At 46.6% G+C, this 24,322-nt stretch overlaps 2 protein-coding genes across 4 annotated transcripts; both read right to left on the minus strand.

The window, feature by feature from the left end:
• Positions 1–10,411: 10,411 nt before the first annotated feature.
• On the minus strand, positions 10,412–14,923 carry TREML1 (triggering receptor expressed on myeloid cells like 1). Of its 2 annotated transcripts, none has more exons than XM_055406624.2 (6): positions 14,767–14,923; positions 14,247–14,579; positions 12,137–12,245; positions 11,629–11,714; positions 11,086–11,138; positions 10,412–10,726 (listed from the first exon to the last, which is right to left on the minus strand). In XM_055406624.2, exons 1-6 carry the CDS (start codon positions 14,807–14,809, stop codon positions 10,412–10,414), a joined length of 939 nt encoding a protein of 312 aa, XP_055262599.2. In that variant the 5' UTR covers positions 14,810–14,923. The 2 variants fall into 2 exon arrangements, with proteins under 2 accessions (XP_055262599.2, XP_055262598.2); XM_055406623.2 differs by having other exon boundaries at positions 11,629–11,717; positions 14,767–14,922.
• A 3,646-nt stretch (positions 14,924–18,569) lies between these two features.
• TREM2 (triggering receptor expressed on myeloid cells 2) lies at positions 18,570–23,512 on the minus strand. 2 transcript variants are annotated; one of them, XR_008683281.2, is made up of 5 exons: positions 23,370–23,512; positions 21,584–21,924; positions 19,909–19,999; positions 18,936–19,129; positions 18,570–18,853 (listed from the first exon to the last, which is right to left on the minus strand). XR_008683281.2 is itself a non-coding variant. In XM_055406475.2 (5 exons), the coding sequence occupies exons 1-5, from the start codon at positions 23,407–23,409 to the stop codon at positions 18,837–18,839; spliced, it is 693 nt and encodes a 230-aa protein (XP_055262450.2). In that variant the 5' UTR covers positions 23,410–23,512; the 3' UTR covers positions 18,570–18,836. The 2 variants fall into 2 exon arrangements, 1 of the variants encoding a protein (XP_055262450.2); XM_055406475.2 differs by having other exon boundaries at positions 21,574–21,924.
• Positions 23,513–24,322: the final 810 nt, after the last annotated feature.

Raw genomic sequence — 24,322 nt, forward strand, 5'->3', positions numbered from 1 at the left:
CACAAACAATTGTTATTTGTTTGTTTGTTTTATATAACCATTCTATGATTATGAAGTGATATCCCATTGTGGTGTTGATTTGCATTTCCTTAACATTCAGAAAACAAAGATCATGGCATCTGGTCCCATCACTTCATGGGAAATAGATGGGGAAACAGTGGAAACAGTGGCAGTCTTTTTTGGGCTCCAAAATCACTGCGGATGCTGATTGCAGCCATGAAATAAAAAGACGCTTACTCCTTGGAAGGAAAGTTATGACCAACCTAGATAGTATATTAAAAAGCAGAGACATTACTTTGCCAACAAAGGTCCGTCTAGTTAAGGCTATGGTTTTTCCTGTGGTCATGTATGGATGTGAGAGTTGGACTGTGAAGAAAGCTGACTGCCAAAGAATTGATGCTTTTGAACTGTGGTGCTGGAGAAAACTCTTGAGAGTCCCTTGGACTCCAAGGAGATCCAGCCAGTCCATTCTAAAGGAGATCAATCCTGGGTGTTGATTGGAAGGACTGATGCTAAAGCTGAAACTTCAATGCTTTGGCCACCTCATGCAACGAGTTGACTCACTGGAAAAGACTCTGATGCTGGGAAGGATTGGGGGCGGGAGGAGAAGCGGACGACAGAGAATGAGATGGCTGGATGGCATCACCGACTCGATGGTGGACAGGGAGGCCTGGCGTGCTGTGATTCATGGGGTTGCAAAGAGTCGGACACGACTGAGCGACTGAAATGAACTGAACTGAACTGAATGACTAATGATGTTCATTTTGTATAAGCCTATTGGCCATTTGTACAGAGAAGGCAATGGCAAGCCACTCCAGTACTCTTGCCTGGAAAATCCCATGGATGGAGAAGCCTGGTAGGCTGCAGTCTGTGGGGTCACTAAGGGTCGGACACGACTGAGCGACTTCACTTTCACTTTTCACTTTCACACATTGGAGAAGGAAATGGCAACCCACTCCAGTGTTCTTGCCTGGAGAGTCCCAGGGACAGGGGAGCCTGGTGGGCTTCCGTCTATGGGGTCACACAGAGTCGGACACGACTGAAGTGACTAAGCAGCATTGGCCATTTGTATGTATTCTTGGAGAAATGTCTATTCAGATCCTCTGCCCATTTGTTATTGGAATGGTTGCCTTTTTATTGTTGAGCTTGCAGAATTTATTAGATACTCTGGATGCTAACCCCTTATCAGGTTTGATTTATGAATATTTTCTCTTATTCTGTATGTCATCTTTTCACATTCATGGTGGTATTATTTTATACCACAAAAGTGTTTTGTTTTGATGAAGTCCAATGTTTCTGTTTTTGTTTTTTGGCTGCTTGTGCTTTGGTGTCATATCTTAGAAACCATTGCTCATCTTAAGTCACAAAGATTTTTTTCTCTGTTTTCTTCAAAGAGTTTTATAGTTGTAGCTTTTATTTAGGTCTTTGATTATCATTTTTGCATATAGTGCAAGTTAAGTTTCCCTCATTCTTTTGCATGTGGACACACACTGTCTCAGCACCATTTGTTAAAAAGACCATTCCTCCCCCATTTAAGTAAATACTGTCATTTTTATTTTTTAATAAGATTTATTTATTGGTTTTGTTTTGGCTGTACTGCATGGCATGGCAGGGATCTTTAGTTCCCTGACCAGGGATCAAACCCAGGCCCCCTGCTGTGGAAGCTTACAGTCTTAACCACTGGATCACCAGGGAAGTCCCCAAGTACTCTTGTTGATGTATGGCTTTATTAGACGTATGGGTTTATTTCTGAACTCTCAATTCTGTTGCATTGGCCTATATATCTGTCCTTATGGCAAGCCACACAGTCCTGATTGTTGCAGCTTTGTAGTAAGTTTTAAAATCAGGAAATGTGAGTCTTCCAACTTTATTATTCTTTTTCAAGATTGTTTCGATTTTTCTTGGACCCTTGCATTTCCATATGACTATCAGTTTGCCAGTTTCTACAAAAAGGACAGCTGTAATTTTGATAGAATATGTTGACTCTGTAAATCAATTTGCAGAGAACTGCTTTCAGCATTTTTAAATTTTCTTTTTAAAAATTTTATTTATTTAATTGAAAGATAGTTACTTTACAATATTGTGGTGGTTTTTGCCATACATCAACATGAATCAGCCATGGCTGCACATGTGTCCCCCCCCCATCCTAAGCCCCCCTCCCTCTCCACCCCATCCCTCTGGGTTGTCCCAGAGCACTGGCTTTGAGTGCCCTGCTTCATGCATCAAACTTGCACTGGTCATCTATTTCACATATGGTAATATACATGTTTCAATGCTATTCTCTCAAATCATCCCACCCTTACCTTCTCCCACAGTCCAAAAGTCTGTTCTTTACATCTGTGTCTCTTTTGCTGTCTTCCATGTAGGATCATTGTCACCATAAATTCCATATATAAGCATTAATACACTGTATTGGTGTTTCTTTCTCTGGCTTACTTCACTCTGTATAATAGGCTCCAATTTCATCCACCTCATTAGAACTGACTCAAATGTGTTCTTCTTTATAGCTGAGTAATATTCTATTGTGTATATGTACCATAGCTTCCTTTTCCATTCGTCTGCCAGTGGACATCTAGGTTGCTTCCATGTCCTAGCTATTGTAAACAGTGCTGCAATGAACATTGTGGTACATGTGTGTCTTTCAATTCTGCTTTCCTTGGTGTGTATGCTCAGCAGTGAAATTGCTGGGTCATATGGCAGTTCTATTTCCAGTTTTTTAAGGAATCTCCACACTGTTCTCCATTCCCACCAACAGTGTAAGAGGGTCCCCTTTTCCTCACACCCTCTCCAGCATTTATTGTTTATAGACTTCTCGATGGCAGCCATTCTGACCAGCATGAGATGGTATTTCATTGTGGTTTTGATTTGCATTTCTCTGTTAGTAATAGTGATGTTGAGCATCTTTTCATGTGTTTATTAGCCATCTGTGTGTCTTCTTTGGAGAAATGTCTGTTTAGTTCTTTGGCCGACTTTTTGATTGGGTTCATTTTTCTGGTATTGAGCTGCATGAGCTGCTTGTATATTTTGGAGATTAATTATCAGTTGTTTCATTTGCTATTATTTTCTACCGTTCTGAAGGCTGCCTTTTCACCTTGCTTATTGTTTCCTTCATTGTGCAAAAGCTTTTAAGTTTAATTATGTCCTATTTGTTTATTTTTGTTTTTATTTCTGTTACTCTGGAAGGTGGATCATAGAGGATCTTGCTGTGATTTATGTCAGAGAGTGTTCTGCCTATGTTTTCCTCTAAGAGTTTTATAGTTTCTGGTCTTACATTTAGATCTTTAATCCATTTTGAGTTTATTTTTGTGTATGGTGTTAAAAAGTGTTCTAGTTTCATTCTTTTACATGTGGTTGACTAGTTTTCCCAGCACCACTTGTTCAAGAGATTGTCTTTTCTCCACTGTATATTTTTGCCTCCTTTGTCAAAGATAAGGTGTCCATAGGTGCATGGATTTATCTCTGGGCTTTCTATTTTGTTCCATTGATCTATATTTCTGTCTTTGTGCCAGTACCATACTGTCTGGATGACTGTAGCTTTGTAGTATAGTCTGAAGTCAGGAAGGTTGTTTCCTCTGGTTCCATTCTTCTTTCTCAAGATTGCTTTGGCTATTTGAGGTTTTTTGTGGTTCCATACACATTGTGAAATGATTTGTTCTAGTTCTGTGAAAAATACCATTGGTAGCTTACTAGGGATTGCATTGAATCTATAGATTGCTTTGGGTAGTGTACTCATTTTCACTATATTGATTCTTCCAATCCACGAACATGTTGTGTTTCTCCATCTATTTGTGTCATCTTTGACTTATTTCATCAGTGTTTTATAGTTCCCTATATATATAGGTCTTTTGTTTCTTTAGGTAAATTTATTCCTAAGCATTTTATTCTTTTCATTGTGACAGTGAATGGGATTGTTTCCTTAATTTCTCGTTCTATTTTTTCATTGTTAGTGTATAGGAATGCAAGGGATTTCTGTGTATTAATTTTATATCCTGCAACTTTACTATATTCATTAATTAGCTCTAGTAATTTTCTGGCAGTGTCTTTAGGGTTTTCTATGTAGACGATCATGTCATCTGCAGACAGTGAGAATCTTACTACTTCTTTTCCAATCTGGATTCCTTTTATTTCTTTTTCTTCTGATTGCTGTGACTGGGACTTCCAAAACTATGTTGAATAGTAGTGGTGAGAGTGGGCACCAAGTTTTCTGATCCATGAAAGTGACATATCTTTTCCATATATTCCTTAATTTCTTTCAGTAATGTTTTATAGCTTTTATTTATTTTTTTAATTTAATTTATTTTTTTATAGCTTTTAATGCACTAGTCTTACTCCTATTTTTTGAAATTTATGCCTAAATAATTTTATTATTCTTGGTACTATTGTACATAGAGTTGTTTTCTTAATTTCATTTTGAGTTCGTTGCTAGGGTATAGAGATAAAACTGATTTTCACATATTGGTTTTGTATCCTGAAACTTTGCTGAACTATTTGTTAACTCTAAATTTTTTTGGTGTGAGTGGATTTCTTAGCCTTTTTTATATACAAGATCATGTCATCTGCAAATAGAGGTAATTTTACTTCTTCCTTTCCAATCTAGATGCCTTTTATCTTTCTTGTTTAATTTCACTTGCTAGAACCTATAATATAATGTTGAATAAAAGTGACAAGAGTGGACATCTTTGTCTTGTTCTCAACTATTGGGGAAAACTTTTTAGTTTTTCACCTTTAAGTATGATGTTAGCTATGAGTTATTTATAGATGTTCTTTATCAGGTTGATGAAATCCTGTGCTATTCCTAGTTTGTTGAGTGTTTTTATCATGATAGAGTGTTGGGTTTTATCAAATGCTTTTTCTATCACCCATTGAAATAATCATGTGGCTTGGTGGGGAGTAGCTTCTATTAATATGGGGTATCATACTGATTTTCAAATGTAGAACCAACCTTGCATTCCTAGAATAAGTCTTGCTTTGTCATGATTCTGTAATCCTTTCTATTTGTTCCCAGGTCCTATTTGCCACTGTTTCATTGAAGGTTTTTTGCATCTACATTCATAAAGAATATTGGCCTATAGTTTTCTTGTGATCTCTTTGGTTTTTATAGCTCAGAGAAGGCAATGGCAAGCCACTCCAGTACTCTTGCCTAGAAAATCCCGTGGACGGGGGAGCCTGGTGGGTTGCAGTCCATGGGGTCGCTACGAGTCTGACGTGGCTGAGCGACTTCACTTTCACTTTTCACTTTCACACATTGGAGAAGGAAATGGCAACCCACTCCAGTGTTCTTGCCTGGAGAATCCCAGGGACGGGGGAACCTGGTGGGCTTCCGTCTATGGGGTCACGCAGAGTTAGACACGACTGAAGTGACTTAGCAGCAGCAGCAAAACTGCTCTAATAGAAATTAGTAAGTATTCCTTCCTCTCCCTTTTTTTTTTTTGAAGAGTTTGTGAAGGATTGGTTTTAAAATTCATTCAGTATTTGATCGAACTCACCAGAAAAGCCATCTGTTCCTAAGCATCTCTTTGTGGGAAGTTTTTTGATTACTAATTAAACCTCTTAGGTTGGGGGTGGGAGGAGAAGGGGACGACGGAGAATGAGATGGCTGGATGGCATCACCGACTCTGTGGACATGAGTTTGAGTGAACTCCGGGAGTTGGTGATGGACAGGGAGGCCTGGCGTGCTGTGATTCATGGGGTCGCGGAGAGTCAGACACGACTGAGCGACTGAACTGAACTGAACTGAACTGAACATGGTATAGATTTCTATTTCTCCTTAAGTCATTTTCAGTAGTTTACATCTTTCTAGGAATTTGTCCATTTCATCTAAGTTATCTAAAGTATGCAATTGTTCATAATATTTCTTACCCTTTTTATTTCATAAGGTCAGTAGTTCTTTCCTTTTCATTTCTGATTTAGTAATTTGAGTCATCTCTTTATTTCTTGTCCAGTCTAGCCAAGATTTGTCAATTTTGGTGATCTTGTCAAAGAGCCAACTCTTGGTTTTGTTGATTTTTTTCTGTTGTTTTTCTGTTCTCTATTTCATTTATTTCTGCTCTAATTTTTATTATTTTCTTCCTTCTGCTTGCTTTTAGTTTGCTCTTTTATTTCTAGTTTCTTTGGGTGGAAAATTAGATTATTAATTTGAAATCTTCTCTTTTTTTTTTTTTCTAACATAAGTGTTTACAACTATAAATTTCCCTCTAAGCACTGTCTTTGTTGAATCACCTAACTTTTGGTATGTTGTGTAATTATATTCATTCATTTCTAATTTCTGTTGTGATTTCTTCTTTTTCCTATTTGTTATTTAGGAGTGAGTTGTTTGATTTCCACATATTTGTGACTTTCCAAATTTTGCTTCTGTTATTGACTTCTAGTTTCAAACCATTATGGTCAGAAAAAATACTTTATATAATTTCAGTCCTTCTAAATTTATTTAGACTTGATTATGGTCAAGCATATGATCTATCCTAGAGACTGTTGTGTGTATATTTGAGAAGAATGTGTATTCTGCTTTGTTGGATGGTATGTTCTGTAGATATCTGAGAGGTCCAATTGGTTTATAGTGTTATTCATGTCTACTGTTTTGTTGTTGATCTTCCACCTCCTTGCTGTATTGTTTTTGAAAGGAGAATATTGAAGTCTACAACCGTTACAAACCATTTATTTATCCCTTCAGTTCTGTCAGTTTTTGCCTCATGTATTTTGAAACTCTGTTGTTAGGTACACATATATTTATAATTGTTATATCTTCTTAGTGGATTTATTATTTTATCATTATAAAATGTCCTTTGTCATCAGTAACAATTTTTGTCCTAAAGCCTATTTTGTCTGTCTGATATTAGTATAGCTACTCCAGTGCTCTGTAACTAGTTTGCATGATATGATTTTCCCATTCTTTTACTTTCAGCAGACTTGTGGTTTTCAATCTAACGTTTGTCTTCTAGAAGCAGCATCTAGTGGAATCATATATTTTTTTAAATCAATTTTGCCAATATCTGCCTTTTAATTAGGATGTTTAATCTATTTACATTCAGTATAATTACTGATAAGGTAAGATTTATGTCTTCCAGCTTGTTATTTGTTTTCTACTTGTTTTATATCTTTTTTCTCCTTTATTTCACCACTGTCTGTCATATTAGATAATTTAATTCCCTTGTCATTTCTTTTACTGTATAATTTTGCACTATTTTCTTACTGTAGAGATTATAGTTAGCATTTTAATTTAAAATAATTAGTTCAGATTAATATAACTTAATTTCAATAATATGCTAATACAAAACCTTTAATTGTATATAGCCCCATTCCTCCTTTCTCCCTCTTCACATTGTTGCTGTCATAAAAGTTACATCTTAATAAATGGTGCGCCCATCAGCACAGGTATGTAATTATTGCTTTATGAAGTTGTCTCTTAAATAGGGGTAAGGGGAAGCCGTTTTTCTTGAGTAAACACTCCTTGGATTGATGCATGCCATTGGTTAATTTACAGAGTTCTAAAAAAGTGGACCGTATTTTTGCCAGTTTTCTTGTTTCTTTTATGAAGGTGAGAATTTTCAGAGTTCTTTAACCATTCTCTTTTAAAATTACTCTCAATGTACTTTTTTTTTCCTTTTTTTAAAATTTATTATTTTTTTTATTGGAGGCTAATTATTTTACAATATTATATTGGCTGGTTTTGCCATACATTGACATGAATCCACCCCGGGTGTACATGAGTTCCCCCTCCTGAACCCCCCCCCACCTCCCTCCTCCCTTTATCCTCCCTCTGGGTCATCCCCACACACCTTTTAACTTGTATTTTCCTTAGATGAAGTTAAACATCTTCATTATGTCTACATTTCTTTTTGTGTGAGCTATAGGTGTATATCCTGTGACCATATTCTATTAAGTATTTTCTAATTGATATGTAGGAATTAGGGAAATGAGCCCTCTGCCTTTATATGGGTTGCAAAATTTTTCCTTATTTTGTCTTTTGACTTTCATTTATGGTGTTTTGTCATAGAGGGAAAAGTATCAGTCTTAATTTATCTTAATGTGTCAGTTGTATCTATGAATTCTTTTATGGCTTCCAAGTTTTGCATGATACTTTAAAGAGCTTTTTTCTCTAAGATTGTTCTAACTATTCCCTGATGACCTTTCAAATACTTTGTAAAATAAATTTTATCAAAATATAATTTGTATGCAGTAAGGTACGCCTGTTGGATAGGTGTTGACAAATGTATATACCATGTAACTACCGCAGTCATGGTGGGGAACATTTAATTACACCCAACAGTTCTTTCAGGCCCCTTTACAGTCATTCCCACTCCTCCACCACTAGCACAAAATATTCTTATTTTTTTGTTGTTGTCTTTTTATCTGCGATTTTCCCCCCTTGTTGTTTATTTCATCCATCTTCTTGAGTAAGTTAGCTAACACTTTATTTCAGTTTATTTCAAAGAATAAACTCTTTTATTTATGTCTTAGTTAGGTCACTTTTCTCCTTTAAAATTAACTAGCTGTTTGAGTAAGATGCTTAATTCTTGTTAAGGGTGTGTATTTTCCTCTGAGAGCGTCTTTAACTGAGTTCCAAAGGTTCTAATGTGAAGCAGTCATTTCACCATGTCATTTGCATTTACTTTGTTTTTATAAAATAAATGAAATGTATTTTAGTATTTTCATTTTAGAAGTTACTTTTATAACTGTGACTCTGTGACTGTAATTCATAGACTTTCTATCATAGGCATTGATGGAATTAATATATTTCCCTTTCCTCCTTCAGTCTTCCCTACCAGTCAGCTGATTATCTTAGTATTTTCCTTTGCATTGTTAAATATACTTCTACTTCTGTCAGGTTCTGAAAAGTTACATTCAGACCAATTATAGTCATTTCCCGCAGAGGGGTGCTTTTTAGACTTTATTCTGCCCTTCCCCCGTCTTGCCTTCCCACCAGGAAAGTCCCCAGTCATCTTAGCCAGGGTAAATGAGGGCTCAGTTGATTGGTGGGGAGCTGCTGCCTCCACAAAGGACAGATTAAATTTAGGTTCTGTCACAGGCTGAGACTCTATCAAAGGAAGTCCAGAACATCCTGCCAGAGTTCCCTGAAAATAGCATTACTAGACTTACACAGCCCCTGCCTGACTCTTCGCCTCAGGTACCTAGACTAAGCTTAGGGCCCTTCCAGATGGACCAGACGGTAAAAACTTCTTTTTGCCTAGTTCTTCATGACTGCAAAAGACTGGATTCCTGAGCACCTTCTCTTCTCCATCTAAGTCTCTCATCTCAATATGGACAAATATTTTCAAACAGTTTGAGAAGAAGTCATGGCAGAAACCTTAAGGCCTTCCTATACCCAGCCTGGATTAGCTTTCATTTGCACTTAACTGTGACCACACATTTACCATTTATTCCTCCTTCCCCCACCTGCATGCCTTTTCTTCACTGGGCTCTTCCCAGGCTCAGAGTTACGGGAACAGAGCTACCAGAAGACCACACAGTTGAGAAAGAGCCAACTCTGATAAAACTGATGTCTGTGAAGATTTTTATCTCCTGGTGCTTGAAAAGCCTTTGTTCTGCCAAGGAATAGGCTTGGTATCTATTTCAGTTTCTGGCCTTACTCCTGTTTCCTTTTAACCCCATCTCTCCTACCCTGTCTGTCCTGAGACCCCTTTGTGCTGTGGTAAGTCACTTCAGTCTTGTCCAACTCTGTGCGACCCCACCAGCCTCCTCTGTCCATGGAATTCTCCAGGCAAGAATACTGGAGTGGGTTGCCATTTCCTGCTCCTGGGGATCTTCCTGACCCAGGGATCGAACCCATGTCTCTTACATCTCCTGAATTGGCGGGCAGGTTCTTTAGCAGCACCTGGCACTGATGAATTATCCTCCTTCTCCCATCATATGTGTCACATCATAAGATATCACTTGTTTACAAGGTATTAAGCAGAAAACAGGAGATTTCTGTCTCAAGCAAATGAATCTATACTTTCAAGTGTCATGATAAAGGCAGGAAATGCTTTTGAAGAAATCCCCCTTCACACCCCTTAAATCAGACTGCGTTGCAGGAGTCTGACCAGGGAGGGAAATCACTTCCCTGCTGGCAGGAGAGCATTGCAGCACAAACTCTGGACCAGTCTTTTCAGTTCACAAGCAGTCAAACCTGGGGCCTTTCATTCCCTCCCAAGCATCAAGAGCTCATATATTATCATTTAGAGTTTATTTAGTTCTTTGGTATAAAGGCAGAGGAACTAACATGGCTAGTTTCCCAGGACATGGCTTGGCTTCCCAGGACACCTCAGTCATTCCAAGTATCACTTACCAGGTCAGAAAAGTCAAGACATTAGATCCTAAAGATCAGATAGCCTAAGGATCTAGAGCATGGGTTGCATGGATGGCTACACAGAACTTTGGGGATAATCTGCGGGTGTACAGGATGGTGAACAGCTCAGCTGGGTGGAGTCTGGCTATTAGGTGGCTCCTGGGCTGACTCGCAGAGGGCTCCTCCACTCTTGCCCTTTCCAGGGAAGATGACTGTAGCGTATGTCACAGGCTTGGAGCTGATCTCAACCTTAGGAGGCAGAGGGAGCACACAGGGGGTGTCTAGGGGTAGGAGTTTCCCCGACACGGAATCAGGAGGAAGGTTGGTGTAAGTGGTGTCATCAAAGGAAGGTGGTGAGTCAAGCTTGACATATGGTACATCTGATGGCAAATCAACAGCCAGTCCAGAGTCACTGATGTGGTGGACCACTGAGGAGGGAGCCTATAACAAAAGCAGGCCTGTCAGGCAAAGAGAAGATGCCTCCCTCTACCCCGGTTCCTTGAGGTGGGAAGTCCAGGATCACACTGGATCTGTCTCCAGAATCCTGAGTATGTCTGTGGGCAAGACGGCTTCACTGTGAAGATTTTCAGGCCCCAAGCATCTCCCTAAATCTGGGCACGTGGATGGCAAAGTGGGAAGGTGGGAGACTATAGTTGGCAAGTTTACTGCATTTAAGAAGTGGGTTTGGACCTCATGTGGGTTCCAGTCTTTTCTCCACCCGATCATCCCAGGACTTGTCAGTGAGTATGGCAGAGGGAGGGTCTAGGGAATTTGGCCGGGGGCCTGCAGAGGTTTCTCACCGTGTTTGAGATTCCACTGCTCTGAAATTGTCCACCGACAGCAAACCTGCTTCCTGGTGGAACAGAAGCACAGTCTGCTCCTTGTGCCGACTCAGCGCCTCCCACACACACACTCCCTTTAGAAGCCTTGGCAGCCTCCATTCTAGCCCATACTCACATCCCCACTCCCACCAGCAAAGTCCTCCCCTTCCATCTCCCCAGTCCCCACCCCCAGCCAGCCCTAACTCCCCCACTTACTGCTTCCACAGCTCCCTGCATCCTGCCGCAACACTCAGCCCGTCTCCTGAAATCCCCCACCTCTCCCAGCCACCTCCCCAATGCCACCGTCTCACCCTCTACAATTCCTGTCTCTTCCCCAGGCCACCTCCCACTGAATCTCCTTGCTCTCCTCCACCTTTCAGCCATGAAATTGTAGGGCCTGGGGGCGCTTGCCGAAGGCCATCTGTAGGGGGAGCAGACCTAGATTCCCAGCCTCAAATGCAGGAGTGGCTGATACAGGGCCAGAAAAGCCCTGCTGGGATACACAGGTGGAGAGCTACCCACCTTTCCTTTTGGCCATCACAGCAAGCAGCACCACCGCTACCATCACCAGCAGGCCCAGCAGGAACACAGCACCCCAAATCCAGGGTCTGCTGAGACACACGACGAAGGAAGGAAGTGAGCTTAGCCCTGAACCTGGTGGGGAGCTGCTTGGCAGGAATCCTGGAGAAATGGCACAGAGGCACCGTTCTTGGTGTGCCATGGTCGGGAGAAAGAGTTTTTTGTTGTTGTTGTTGTTGTTTTTTAATGGAATGAGGCAGGCAGATTCAAGCAGGGAAGAAGAAAGACACATTATCAGGATATCCTGACTGGAGATCTACTGGAATAAGGGGCTCAGTGCTGAACTGGGATAGAGGTGCCTGTCTGTCTGCCTACCTGCCTACCTGTTGAGCAGTTCCCCAGGAGTGGAGAGAATTGTAAGGTTTCCTTTCAATTTAGTCTGGGACTCTAAACAAGCTGCATCTTCACCATCACCCTTTCCCAGCCACCCACATACAGTTCTTGTCAGTACCTCTTATCCTGGCTGGTATCCAAAGGGCTGCCGCTGTCTACAGAGTCCAAAGAGGAGCTCTCACCCAGAGTCCCATCCTGATGGATCTCCTCCTCTTTCTGGCCAGGAGCTGAGTCAGAAGGAAGTCCTTATTGAGCACATACCCACTGGGAGCAGGGTTCAAGGGCTTGCTGAGATCTGAGGGACTGGGGGAGCAGAACTGAGGAAAGTCCGGAGTAAGAAACACACAGGGGTGCTTGGGGTCTTCCTTAAGGGGCCTCTTACTCTGGAGGTCAGGGGATGGCTCCTCTAAGCGTTATTCTGACTGTGAATATGCTCACTTCCCCTCTACCGCCAGCTCCCAACCTCCCCCTCTGCATTTCTTCTCCTTTACCTGCTCGCCTGTACCTCAGTCAGGCTGCTCAGACTATGCAGAAACCCCACTGTGTTATCTGTGCCCCTTCCCTACCCCACCCCAGAATAGGTCTCTCTACTCTGACCTCCTTGGAGACCTTGCTCCCAGCTCTCATCGCTTGCTCTCTAAAGGGGCTTTGGCCCAGCCTACTAGACCTCTCTGCATTCCTGCAACCTTGTGACCAACCCTGCAGGTTGGCTGAGCCCCATCCCAAGGTCTGGAGCTAAGGAACGTAGGGTCAGTCCTGAAATGACACAGTGCCAACTGACACTTGCTAAGAGCTTTGGCTTAGACTCTGAGACTCAGATTTGTGACAAGTGTTTTGTCATTCCAACAATGTGCTCAGCTTCTGTCTGTGGGACCCAGGGTTGGTTTCTGTGGGCCTGAGGATCTGCCTGGGGAACCTGGCAGTCCTCCTAGATCCTCTGAGAGGAGGGTCTTGCCTGGTCCTTAGCAACTCACCATTCCCACTCCCCACCCCACGCTAAACCAGGAGCTGAGACACCATTGACCCCAGTCTTGTGGCATATGTCCTGGTCTGGTTTTTAAAAACCGCTGTATCCTCCCTGGATACTGTGCTCTACCCATTTGCCTGAATATCCATCCTCAGCTCTTGGGGTCCCCACACCTCAGATGTCCCACTGAGGGTACCCATCTCCCTGCCACCCTTTCCCAGTGCATTGTCTTGTGAACATTTGCCATTTAGGAAGTTCTAACCTTGAGTTACTAGGCCTTAGAGTGTCAAGGAAGCAGAACAAAGGATAACCAGAGTTAACAGGAGTATGTTTATAATATGAGTCATAATTGTGGACACAAGAGAGAGTCTATTGACAGCTTAGTCCCTCCTCATAACAGATGGAGAAAAACAGAAGGAAAAATGTCTTGATTTCATTATTTTGGGCCTTTGGCACAAATTACTTAAGAAAGGAATACTTGAAAATGAAAAAGATGTCAACATTCATAAGAGGAAGGTAGAACAGTCTGCTTCCTCAGGTAGCTGACCATGTTCCCAACAGAACAATTATTTTTTACAATATTGTACTTTTGTGAGGAATATTTAATACCTTTAAATGTTCTTTTAGTAAATATTTAGACATGAGAAAATTATAGACTGTAAAAATGAATCCTGTGAAAAATACTTTAAACTGAGATCAGGTCGAGAATATTAACTATATATTGATGAGACTCTTTTTCTGTTTTTAAAACTGAACAAGTCAAAGGAGTTCAGCCATTGAATGTACCCTGCCTGTTACGTGAGACACGTACTAGACGCTCAGTGAAGACTTATAAAATAAGGTATAAATTCAGTAGTTTTTAAGCCATTAATCTTGTTGATACAGGAATAAAACCTGGAACATATACCAAAAAATTAATTCCGGTTGATATGTCTGAATCAAAACTTTGTTTAAAACATTTCTAAGGGAAAAAAACAGTATGTTGAAAATGCCGGATGAGGAGGCCAAGGCCCTGAGTTGGGGAAGAAGGATGTGACTTCCTGTAGGGAGACCCACTCATGCAGGAGGGGAAAGGGGACTGCTCTTTATCTGAGACCTCTCACCCGGTTTGGCTTCCATTCCCTGCAGAGCTGTCAAAAGAATATTGGGCATTTGGCCAATATTCCTCACCCACAAGGGCTCCCACCCAGCAAGGACCCAAGAGCAGCAGGTTGGGGCAGGAGGGCAGGCCAGGGCTGCTGGCCAGACTGGGATAACTCACCTGCAGGGAGCACATCCAGAGTGACCCTGTGCACAGTCTGGGGCCCCGAGAGGCCCTCCACCACACAGGCATACTCTGCAGCATCCTCCTCCCGCAGGGCAACCATCTCCACCTGCAGCAGGCCGCCCCCCAGGTCAGTGAGAAATATGCGGCTGTCAGCTGGGGCCCCGCGATTCACGGCTGATGTCACCAAGGGCTGGCATCCCTCTGGCAGGACCCGGCACCACACCTTTCGTGCCTTGACATCCTGGAGTCGGTAGTGGCACTGCACCAGGATGGAGCTCCCCACGGGCGCCTGCAGCACCTCCGGGAGGCTGCCGGCCGAGCCCTGGCCTAGGGAAGGAAAGTTGAGAGAATGTCAGGCAGGGCACCTCCCGGTCCACCCACTGCCCATGGGGTCAGGGGTCTAGAGGTCCACTTCTGGACCTACACATGTAATTGTTTCCAGGGCAATGCCAATTATCCCTGGGCATGGAGCAGGGTACATGGGCCCCAGAGTGCAGCTCCTTCTGAACCTTACCTACTAGTCCCAGGAGCAGCAGCAGAAGCAGTTTGGGGCCCATGGTTGGGCAGGGAGATGTCAGCTCTGAGGCTCTTCTGGGCACTGACACAGCATTCCCCTGGGGGCAGGAAATTTGGCCTCAGACACTCACGTGGGGCTCTCAATGACCATGGGCTTGGGAAGCAGGCCCTGATAGGCCCCGCCATGGGTGGAGAGAAGGAGCTATTCCAAACTCTGGTTGGCTCAGTGCTCCAGATAGGAGTGGGTGAGGTACAGAAGCCTGGGATCCTGGGCGCCCCTAAGGAGTAAAGCGAGGGAGGAGGATTATGGCAACCAGGGAGCATTAGGGAAAGAGGGAAGATGATCTTCAGGGTATTCCAAATATAGAATCTGATGATGCAGAGCTGTGAAGGAGGGAAGTAAAATTCCTCCCCGGGTCCTGAGTCCATCTTAATTTTAAATTCTGTGTGAGTGCCCTACCCAAGCTCTCCGGAGATCATCCAGGAAACCCCGCCTCGATAGTGCACCCTGGCCTGACCTGTCTTCATTCCCTGTGCTGAGTGCTCCCTGGACACTCCCGGGGTGGACCACGTTCTCCACTTCCAGGAACTGCACTATTGCTTTGATAATTAATTGGATATTGAACCTCCTGCATTCATCTCATTTTCTGTCCAGGTTTCTTTCCATTTTTTTTGTCCATTGTGTTCTGATTCCTGGAAGATATCCTCATACGTCTTCTTCCATCCCTTCTATCCTTGTCGTTCAAATTTTTATCCCTTAGTGCTTTTAATTTACAATATTTTTAATTCTCCAAACATTTCTCATATATTATTTTTGTTTCATGAATGCACTGTCCTCTCTGTCAGAAGACAGTTCTCTGTGAATATTTTCATGTTTCTGCATGATCGGGGCCTTCCCAGGAAAGGACACTGACCAAGCTTTGTTCCAGGGAGATTGAAGAGCAGACATGCCTGGGGAGTTAGAGACAGTGCATCGGCTCCAGAGAGATTTGCTTCTATCCTTCCCCTTCCTCCCTGGAAATGATCAGTTTCTATTCCAAAGTAAAGACGTCTGTCTCTCCCTCCAGAGAGGAAGATGGGCCAACGTGCCAGATGCTCTATATCAGCTCCAAGTCTCATAATTTGGGGTTCGTCTCCCGTGACACAAACCCACTCCCTGCACAGGGTATGTCTGGTCCCCATGTGCATCACCCTGTGCAGAACTGGGGTTGGGGATCCCGCACAGAATGTGAGGGGTAAGCCTGCTGACACCAGGGATGCGCCAGTGCTCAGACCGGAGCAGGCCAGGTGGGAATGCCTGGGAGGACACACCGCCTGGAAGGGGCCTGAAAAAACCACCCTCCCTTCTTCTTCTGTCCTCCCTGCCTCCTCCTCCCCTCTCCCTGCCTCCTCCTCCCTCCAGGAGCAAGGCAGCTGAGAATGGGAAACAGGGACCAGGAGCCTGAGAAAGCCGTGTTTAGCCGAGTCTTGTGGACACAGTGATAGGGAGACCAGCTGTCCCTGTTCACCTGGCATGAGGGCTTTCTGGGGACACGGGACTCTCAGTGCTAACACTGGCAGAGTCTCCAGCTGCCTGGACCCCTGGGTCTCCCTTGTGAGTGATATGGAAGTGTGTATGTCCGTCCTGCCAAGGCGAATCAGGCTTTCTTTGACTTCCTTACCAGAAAATTATTTTTGCTCTAACAAGCCAATCTGGGAGATTTGTGTGAGGAGGAGACCTGTCTTCAATATTTATTGAGTGCCTAAAACAGACACAGTCCCCCACTGGGTGCCTGGGACAGAAGCGGCCAGGATCCAGAGAGGTGTCCTCTCACCAGGCATTTGAGAAGAGGAAGAAAGCCAGTACTTATGCAGGACCTACTATGTGCCAGACATCTGGCCAGGGACTTTATGTTATTTTTTTCAATCTCATAAAGACCCACCAAAGTAGGGGTGTTGGGGTTTGGTTTGGTGTTGGGATTTTTGTTTGTCTTCATGTGCAAGGAGCCTGAGGCTCAGAGCAGTTAGGGAAACTTGCTTAAGGTTTCTTAAGGAGGCAAACTTGACATTGGAAAATGCTTTCAGTTCAGTGTGCACTCCAGACAGTGAAAGGCGGGGATCCCAGTGGATGTCTCTGACCTGGCCGAGCAGGAAGGAGCAAAGGCTGAGCTCCCAAGAGCAGGAAAGTTCCAGCAGCGCCCCACCACCAGGCACACCCCCGGAGCCTCGCCTTCCATCCCATCACCCCCGGCGCCCAGGCGGGGTGGGAGGGAGGGCCCTGGCGTGGGCTCGGTTTGGGCTCTGCTCAGTCTTGGCTCCTAGACCATGCCTGCGTCTGCAGGAAGAAGATTGCCCCAGGACCCGATGGGGAAGTTTCACTGAAGTGCAGCTGAGTCAGGGAGGCCAGGGTCCTGGAGCTGGGGGCAGAGGCCAGCGGAGCAGCCTCAGCAGGGAGTTGGTGGGGCAGGGCTATGACGAGGGGAGTGACCTGCTAACATGAGGCTGATACACAGGGCTGCACCGGGGGCTCTTTCCCAGTGATTCTAAACCCCAGGGACCCACACCCAGGTTAGGGAGCAATGCAGCCACAGGTGGCCGTGGAGAGGGGCTCCTGGCCTTCCGCTCTGAGGCCAGGACAGAGCACCTGCGGATATGGGCAGCTCACTTCCTCCTCGAGGACAGCCCACCTTCAGGGTAGCTTCCATCTAGTCTCCCCCTCTCGTCCAGGAGGCATGTGTATGTGTCGAAGGGAGAGATGAGGTTCCCTGAGCTGCCTTGGTTGGTCCCTGTGTCTCGAAGACTCTTCCTGCCTTGCGTCCTTGAGGTGTTTCCCAAGTGGTGCCTCCTGACTACCCCTTTAGAATTGCCTCATCCCCCGGGCCTTCTGCCCTCCCCATACTCCCAACCAGCTGACTGACCGACATTGCATTTGTCTGTCTGCCTTCTTCCCATTAGAACGGGGCTCTGTGTGGGCAGAAATCTTTGCTTGTCTTGTTCACTGGTGTGTCTCCAATGCCTGGACTAGTACCTGGCACAGAAAATATCAGCTTTTATTGAATAAGTACATGAATAAATAAGGAGGATTGGGACTTCCCTGGTAGTCCTGTGGTTAGGACTCCACATTTCCACTGCTGGGACCCATGTTCGATCCCTGGTCAGGGAACTAAGATGCTGCAAGCTATGCAGCATGGCTAGAAAAAGAGAGGGGGGAATTATTTTTAATAAATAAGTAGGGCTGAGCTAGAGGGAAGGCACCTGGAATGTCAAGTGAAAGTAGGATTTCCAGGCTGCAGAGGGGACTCTGGGTAAACTTTTCCCTTTTGAGCCTCAGTTTCCCTTCTGTATGGTGAGAGGCTTGGACCGGTAGTCCCCAGCTCTGGTACGCTGCGCCGACAACCCAAGCCCTTGCCATTTCTCTGGAGGGAGCATAACATGATAAAAATAAGCCTCTAGGGAGATGAATGGATGAGTCAGCTGGGAACTGGATGAACTTGGGGGGCTTGAGACAGGCAGAGGGAGGAAGGGGCCTGGGGTGGGGGCCCAGCAATAATCATAGGGAACCAGTGGACAGGAGGCAGGAGGACGAGAGAAGATGCCAGAGAAGTTCCACAGAGGGAGGCAGGGCTTGGTCATCAGATCTCTGGGAGGGAGAGAGAAGACTTTAAAAGTTTGGCCAGTTTGGAGCCTGTGGAAATGGAGGGACATGGTATTCTAAGACCCTGGACCCTAAGGAGCCAGACCTTCTGTCTTCTGCTCATCAGTATTCACTCTCCTAGCCTTGTAGCAAAAGAGAAGACCTTCATGACACCCTAAACCATCAAATAAACACGAAGTCTTGGTTTTATTTGTGAGAGTGGTTAATGGCCAATGTCCAGAAGTTGGAGGTATCCTTCCCACCTCCCATGCGGGCACGCACACACACACACGGGCGCGCGCTTCCACGGGCCAAAGGAAGAAGGGCAGAGGCAGAGCGGCCTTTTGCCAAAGCAGAGCCAGGAGACCTGGTGGCCAGGCGGCGAGTGTGCAGCAGGCTGGGGTGGTCCATGCAGACCTCTCCTGAACCTCTCCTCCACTGAGGGTCCTCTTCTCTCATATGTCTCTCAGCTCTGCAACAGACAGGGCACTCACTCAGCGCCTCTCTGCCCCACCTCTCTGGCCCCCGGCTGCCACTGTGCTCTCCAAGCTCACCTGTCAGACTTTGGAGTTGGTAACCTGGGTTGTGGCCACAGTCCGGTCCACTGGCCTGGGGTGGCCGTTGTTTCTGCCCATGCCAGGCTGCAGCCCAGAGGGCGCTGGCTGCTAGAAGCTTGCTAAGAAAGATGCAGGCCAGGAGGAAGAGGATGGAAGTGGGTGGGAAGGGGCTCTCCTCTTCTGAAAGGCTCCTTGGAGAAACAAAGAGGGCATGTGGGAGGCCATGAGGGGACACACACACTGGAATCTGTCCTCAGAGAAGGAATGGGGAGACCCTGGGAGCTCGGGGGACTGGGGACACCTCCCCAACCCACCACCATCCCTGGATAAGGCTTTATGGGGCTTGGGGGAGCCTGTAGTCGGGAGACCTGAGTTCCAGGCACGGATCTGCCTGCTGAGTGCTTTTAAGCAACCACCTCCCTCATTGAGCGGTTTTCTGCCTTCATGATGATGTGATGTAGTGTGGTGTGTTGTGGTGTATCTGTGTGTGTGTGTGTGTGTGCACACATGTGCACTTCATGGCTATACTAACAGTGTTTAAACACCAGTACATAATCAAGAACCAGTCAGAACTGATTCTGGTCCCATCAGGGAAGCAGGGATCTGGGGGTACCTATTTTGTGCTGAAATATTAATCCTAAAACTTTCATTGTTGCTGAACTGTGAGGATTCTGTCTGAGGGCAGCCAGGGGAAGGGGTGGGAGGCCAGTCATTCAAGAGTCTTGGAGCAGCAGCTATTTATAAACTGTTAGGGAAGTTTTGCAATATGTTAACAACTGGTACAGTCACACCAACACACACTGGCTGGTTGGAGGGGTGTTTAGACAAGATCATATGCAAATCCCTTCCTGTTCCAGTTGCCTTGGAATCTGAACTTCTGGCACCCGCCGCCCCCCAGCTGCCACCCCCTGCCTAGGCTCTGCAGGGTGGAGGTCTACCCAGGGATCTTAGCAAAGACTTGTCACTATACCTGGAGATGCTGTGCTCCACCTGGGCATTCTCGAAGCTCTGGGACCCCTCAGGGATCCAGAGATCTCCAGGGTCCTGGTAATCACGGGGGTCTGTGGGAGACAGAGCCTGTGAGCCGCTAGTCCCCTTCTTGAAGCCACAGTGGAGAGAGAGCCCCTCTGGGTGGGGTGAAGATCTCTGGGACCTCACCCTGTGTGGATCAAGTTGTTAACGTCTCTGAGCCTCAATTTCCTCATTGTAGAGTGGAGCAATTAGGAACCCCTTAATAATAGCGTTGCAGGATTCAGCGAGAGCATTCTGTGTAGTGCCCATCACCTCATAGGAGCTCAGTGACTGCACCCTGCACCCTCCCATCACACAGGGCCTTTGGGAAGAGCAAATGAAGCGATCGGTGTTTCTCAAAGTCCGGTGTGGACTCTCAAGCTGGCTATACCAGCTACAGATTATTATTGTTGTTGTTATTCTTTTCCTGCTATATCTGTGGGAGTCAGCTGAGCCTTAGACTCTGATAGGATCGCAGTGTTTCCTCGCCACCTACTCCCATGGAGGTGGGGTTTGGGGTCTAAGGCAGATGGTCTCACCTACCCTCCCCATCTTAGAAAAGTTTTCAACCTTCATTTCCATGATAAGGGGCCATGTTAGGGGAAAGAGTTGGACAAAGAGAGAGTCAGAAAAGGGATCTGTAACCTCAGATTTGTTCTTCTTTGGGACACAGGAGACACAGAAGGCTTTCCTGGAGGGCACCCCCTGTGCAAGCTCAGGGGTGAGGAGGGCCCCACCACTCCCTGTCTCACCTAGTTAAACCAGGAATGACAATCGCAAGCAGTTAGCAGGAGACTGGGGCAAGGGCTGTCACTGACCCCAAGCACTATAAAACTCTGTCGTTTGCTTCTCACAGGAGCCATACGGGGTCAGTGGCACAGACCACTGACCATCACCACCATTTAAAGATGGGGAAATGGAGGCCCAGAGAGAAGAAGCAGTTGCCCCGGGTCACAGCAGTGTTCCTTCCTGGGGCTGTTTTTCTGTACCAAGTTGGTGCTTAATCTACATCGGTAGGTGCATTGGGTGGTTGGGTGAGGGAATGAGTGAATGTCCTCCTACTCCTTAAGGAACACCTCAGTGCTCACATCCCAACAGGATGCCAGATGGATAGAGCCATTTGTGGGGGAGCAGGACCACAGCTAGCTTCTAAGTGTCTGTGTAAATTAGAGGACTGTATGTACCCTTGTAGCTCAGTCAGTAAAGAATCTGCCTGCAGTGCAGGAGACCCGGGTTCGATCTCTGGGTCGGGAAGATCCCCTGGAGAAGGAAATGGCAACCCACTCCAGTATCCTTGCCTGGAAAATCTCATGGACACAGGAGCCTGGTGGGCTGCAGTTCATGGGGTCACAAAGAGACGACTGCACTGAACTGAACTGTACCCTTCCTGCAAGCGATGCAGTCCTCCACCAGGGGGCGCAGCCTGGAGCGGGGCACAGGGCTGGGTGCTGACCCGCCTCGTGCAGTCAGCAATCGGCACAACCAGCCGCAGTGGCCCTCAGTTGGGCAGGGAATCAAAATCCACACTGTGGGATCTCCCAGGGACTCCCAAAGCCCCGAGGGCGGTCGGTCCTGTGCTCAGAGCCCCGGCGTCAGGGCGGGGCGCAGTCAGCCGCCCACTCACCAGCCCGCACCTCCACCAGGACCTTCCTGAGGGTGTCAGCCTCGCTGCCGTGGAGGCTCTGGCACTGGTAGAGGCCAGCGTCGTGGGCTTGAAGGTTCCGTAGCGTGATGGTGAGTGTGCCCCCCAGGGCGTCGTCCGCGATGGCCGTGCTCCCGTTGCGCCTCTTCAGGAAGGACAGCAGCCACGAGGGGTGGGTGCTGACCACTTGCTGGCACAGGCCTTCTTCACCCAGCTGGCGGCACCAGGCTTTGCGTCTGCCCCAGTGCTTCAGGGAGTTGTAGGGGCAGGAGACCCGCAGGGAGCGGCCCATCATGCCCTGGAACACCGTGGTGTTGTGCGCTCCGGACAGCTCTGGGGAGGAGACGTTCCTTCACTGTACCACGTGTTTATTGAACACCTACTATGTCCACTGAACGGAAGAGACAGAAATCCTGCCCTTAAGGAACTCAGGTCTACATAAGTTGGGAGAAGGTGGCACAGCCCAAGTATGTGTTTATAGGAAATGAGGAAACCAGGAAACCTGAGTCCTGGGTCTGGCTTTATCGCCTTTGGACTTGTTGGACCTCTTTAGAGAAGTAATTGACCCTCTATGAGTCTATTTCCAGAGACATTTGGTCTTGAAGTTCCCGTAGGCCCTAGTCCACATGTGTTCTTCCTGTCACATGGAATCATGCCCTCGTCTCTCCCCCTCCATCTCAAGAGAGCAAGGCCGGTGGCCTCTCAGGCCTGGGGCTGGTCCCACGGGGGACTGAACGCTCCCTCCCCAGGCCCACCATGCTTGCTAACTCTGCAACTGCCCATGCCAGTACCAGCCCCACATTCTCCTCTTTGTGACCTTTAGCTTTCAGCTTCCCTATTTCTGTGGCTTTGTTCCCCTTTCAGGAGGGATGCATCTCAGAGCTATTTTGGGGGAGACATGAGGCTGCTATTTTAGGGACCCTCCTTGGGGTGGGGGAGTGCCAGTCTGGTGCCAGGGCAGGGGCTGAAAGAGAATCACCTAGCACCCTCTGCCTCAGCCTCCCTTCTCTTTGATCACATTGTCAACCACATGGTGACAGAAACTTGCCAGGATTAGGGAGCTGGTGGTCTGTCTTCTGGAACCAGAGAGACCTGATAAGCAATATCCCCCATATGATCCTGTCCATCTGCCTCCAGACAGACCAATATCCCCCACTTTCCCTGCTCCACCTCCAGCTAAGAAACTCCAGCTTCACTGGAACATTCTCTCCTCTCACCCATATGTGACTTTTCCTCTGGGGGGAGTAAGAGACATCCCCCGATGAGAAAAAGCTGTCATATGCAAAATTCTGGTGTGATCATCCCTGCAGCTCAATCACAGAATCTTCAGCCCCAGGGCTGAGGACAGGAGGACCTTCAGAGCTCAGGAGGGGTACCCCAAAGATGTAGATTCCCAGTGCTGGGTTCTTTTCTCCCTCCCACCCTGCCGCTCCTTTGGGGCTTGATTTATGTTTAAGTGGTTCAAAATTTTAGGAGCTCTTACCAATGCTCCCCAAACTTCCCCCAACTACTAGCTAGTGCCTGAGATGCCGTCAGAACTCCTTCCCTTTCTAGGTGTCCGAATCCACCAGCCTCTGATGCCTCCACCTGCCTGAAGAGCTGATACTGGGGAGGGAGGGAAAGCGTGGAGAATACGGGGCACAGTGGGAAGCGGGGGTGCAGGACATGCGGAGGATTTCAGCCATCTTTAGAGTGTGGCTCAGTGCTCCCCACCCACCCACTTGCCACATATTCAAGGAAGGGGAGGGAGAGTCAGCAGCGGAGGGAGGGACTCCTACCTGTGACAGCAAGCAGGATGAGCAGCCCGACAGGCTCCATGTCACCCTTCCCTTGTGGAGGACAGACACAGGGTGCCTTGTGCAAGATCTCGTCTTTCCGAGAGGGTCAGGCTCCCCAGACGCTGCCCACAGGAACTGGCTCCTGGAGGTTGAGCAATCGTCAGGACTGGGATCTGGCTTCATGATTCAGGGAGGGGGAGCGGGGCGGGGGAGGTCAAGATGGGAGAGGAGGAGCCACCGCTGCAGCCCAGCAGGGGGTGCCATGGATCCCAGCCCACGCTCCAGCCCGTCCCAGCCTTCTCACTGGTTGAGAAGATGGAAATGGCAACCCACTCCAGTATTCTTGCCTGGAGGATCCCAGGGACGGGAGAGCCTGGTGGGCTGCCGTCTATGGGGTCGCACAGAGTCAGACACGACTGAAGCGACTTAGCAGCAGCATACTTTCTCTACCCAGTTGCCTTAGTATCTTCATTGAAAGTCACTTGGCAAGTAGGTCTCCATCTTGACTGTCCATCTGTTCCCTTGATCTACGTGTTGATCTTTTACCAATTACACCCCATCTTGACTACTCACTGGGGCTTTACTTTTTTTTAATTGGAGTACAATTGCTTTGCGATGCTGTGTTTCTGCTGTACTGACAAAGTGAATCAGCTGTGTGTATACATATATCCCCTCCCTCCTGAGCCCCTCTCCCACCCCTGCCCCCAATCCCAACGCTCTGGGTCGTCACAGAGCACGGAGCTGAGCTCCCTGTGCTATGCAGCAGCTTCCCACTAGCTGTCTGTTTGACACATGGGGGTGTGTAGGTGTCAGTGCTGCTTTCCCAGTTCGTTCCACCCTCTCCTGCTCTCTCTTCGTCCACATGTCTGTTCCCTACATTTGTCTCTATTCCTGCCCTGCAAAAAGGTTCATCGCTACCGTTTTTCTAGATTCCATACATATGCGTTAATATG

This window comes from Moschus berezovskii, chromosome 23, assembly GCF_049115385.1.
Source record: "Moschus berezovskii isolate FMDL1 chromosome 23, NW_MosBer_1.0, whole genome shotgun sequence".
Lineage (NCBI taxonomy): Eukaryota > Metazoa > Chordata > Mammalia > Artiodactyla > Moschidae > Moschus > Moschus berezovskii.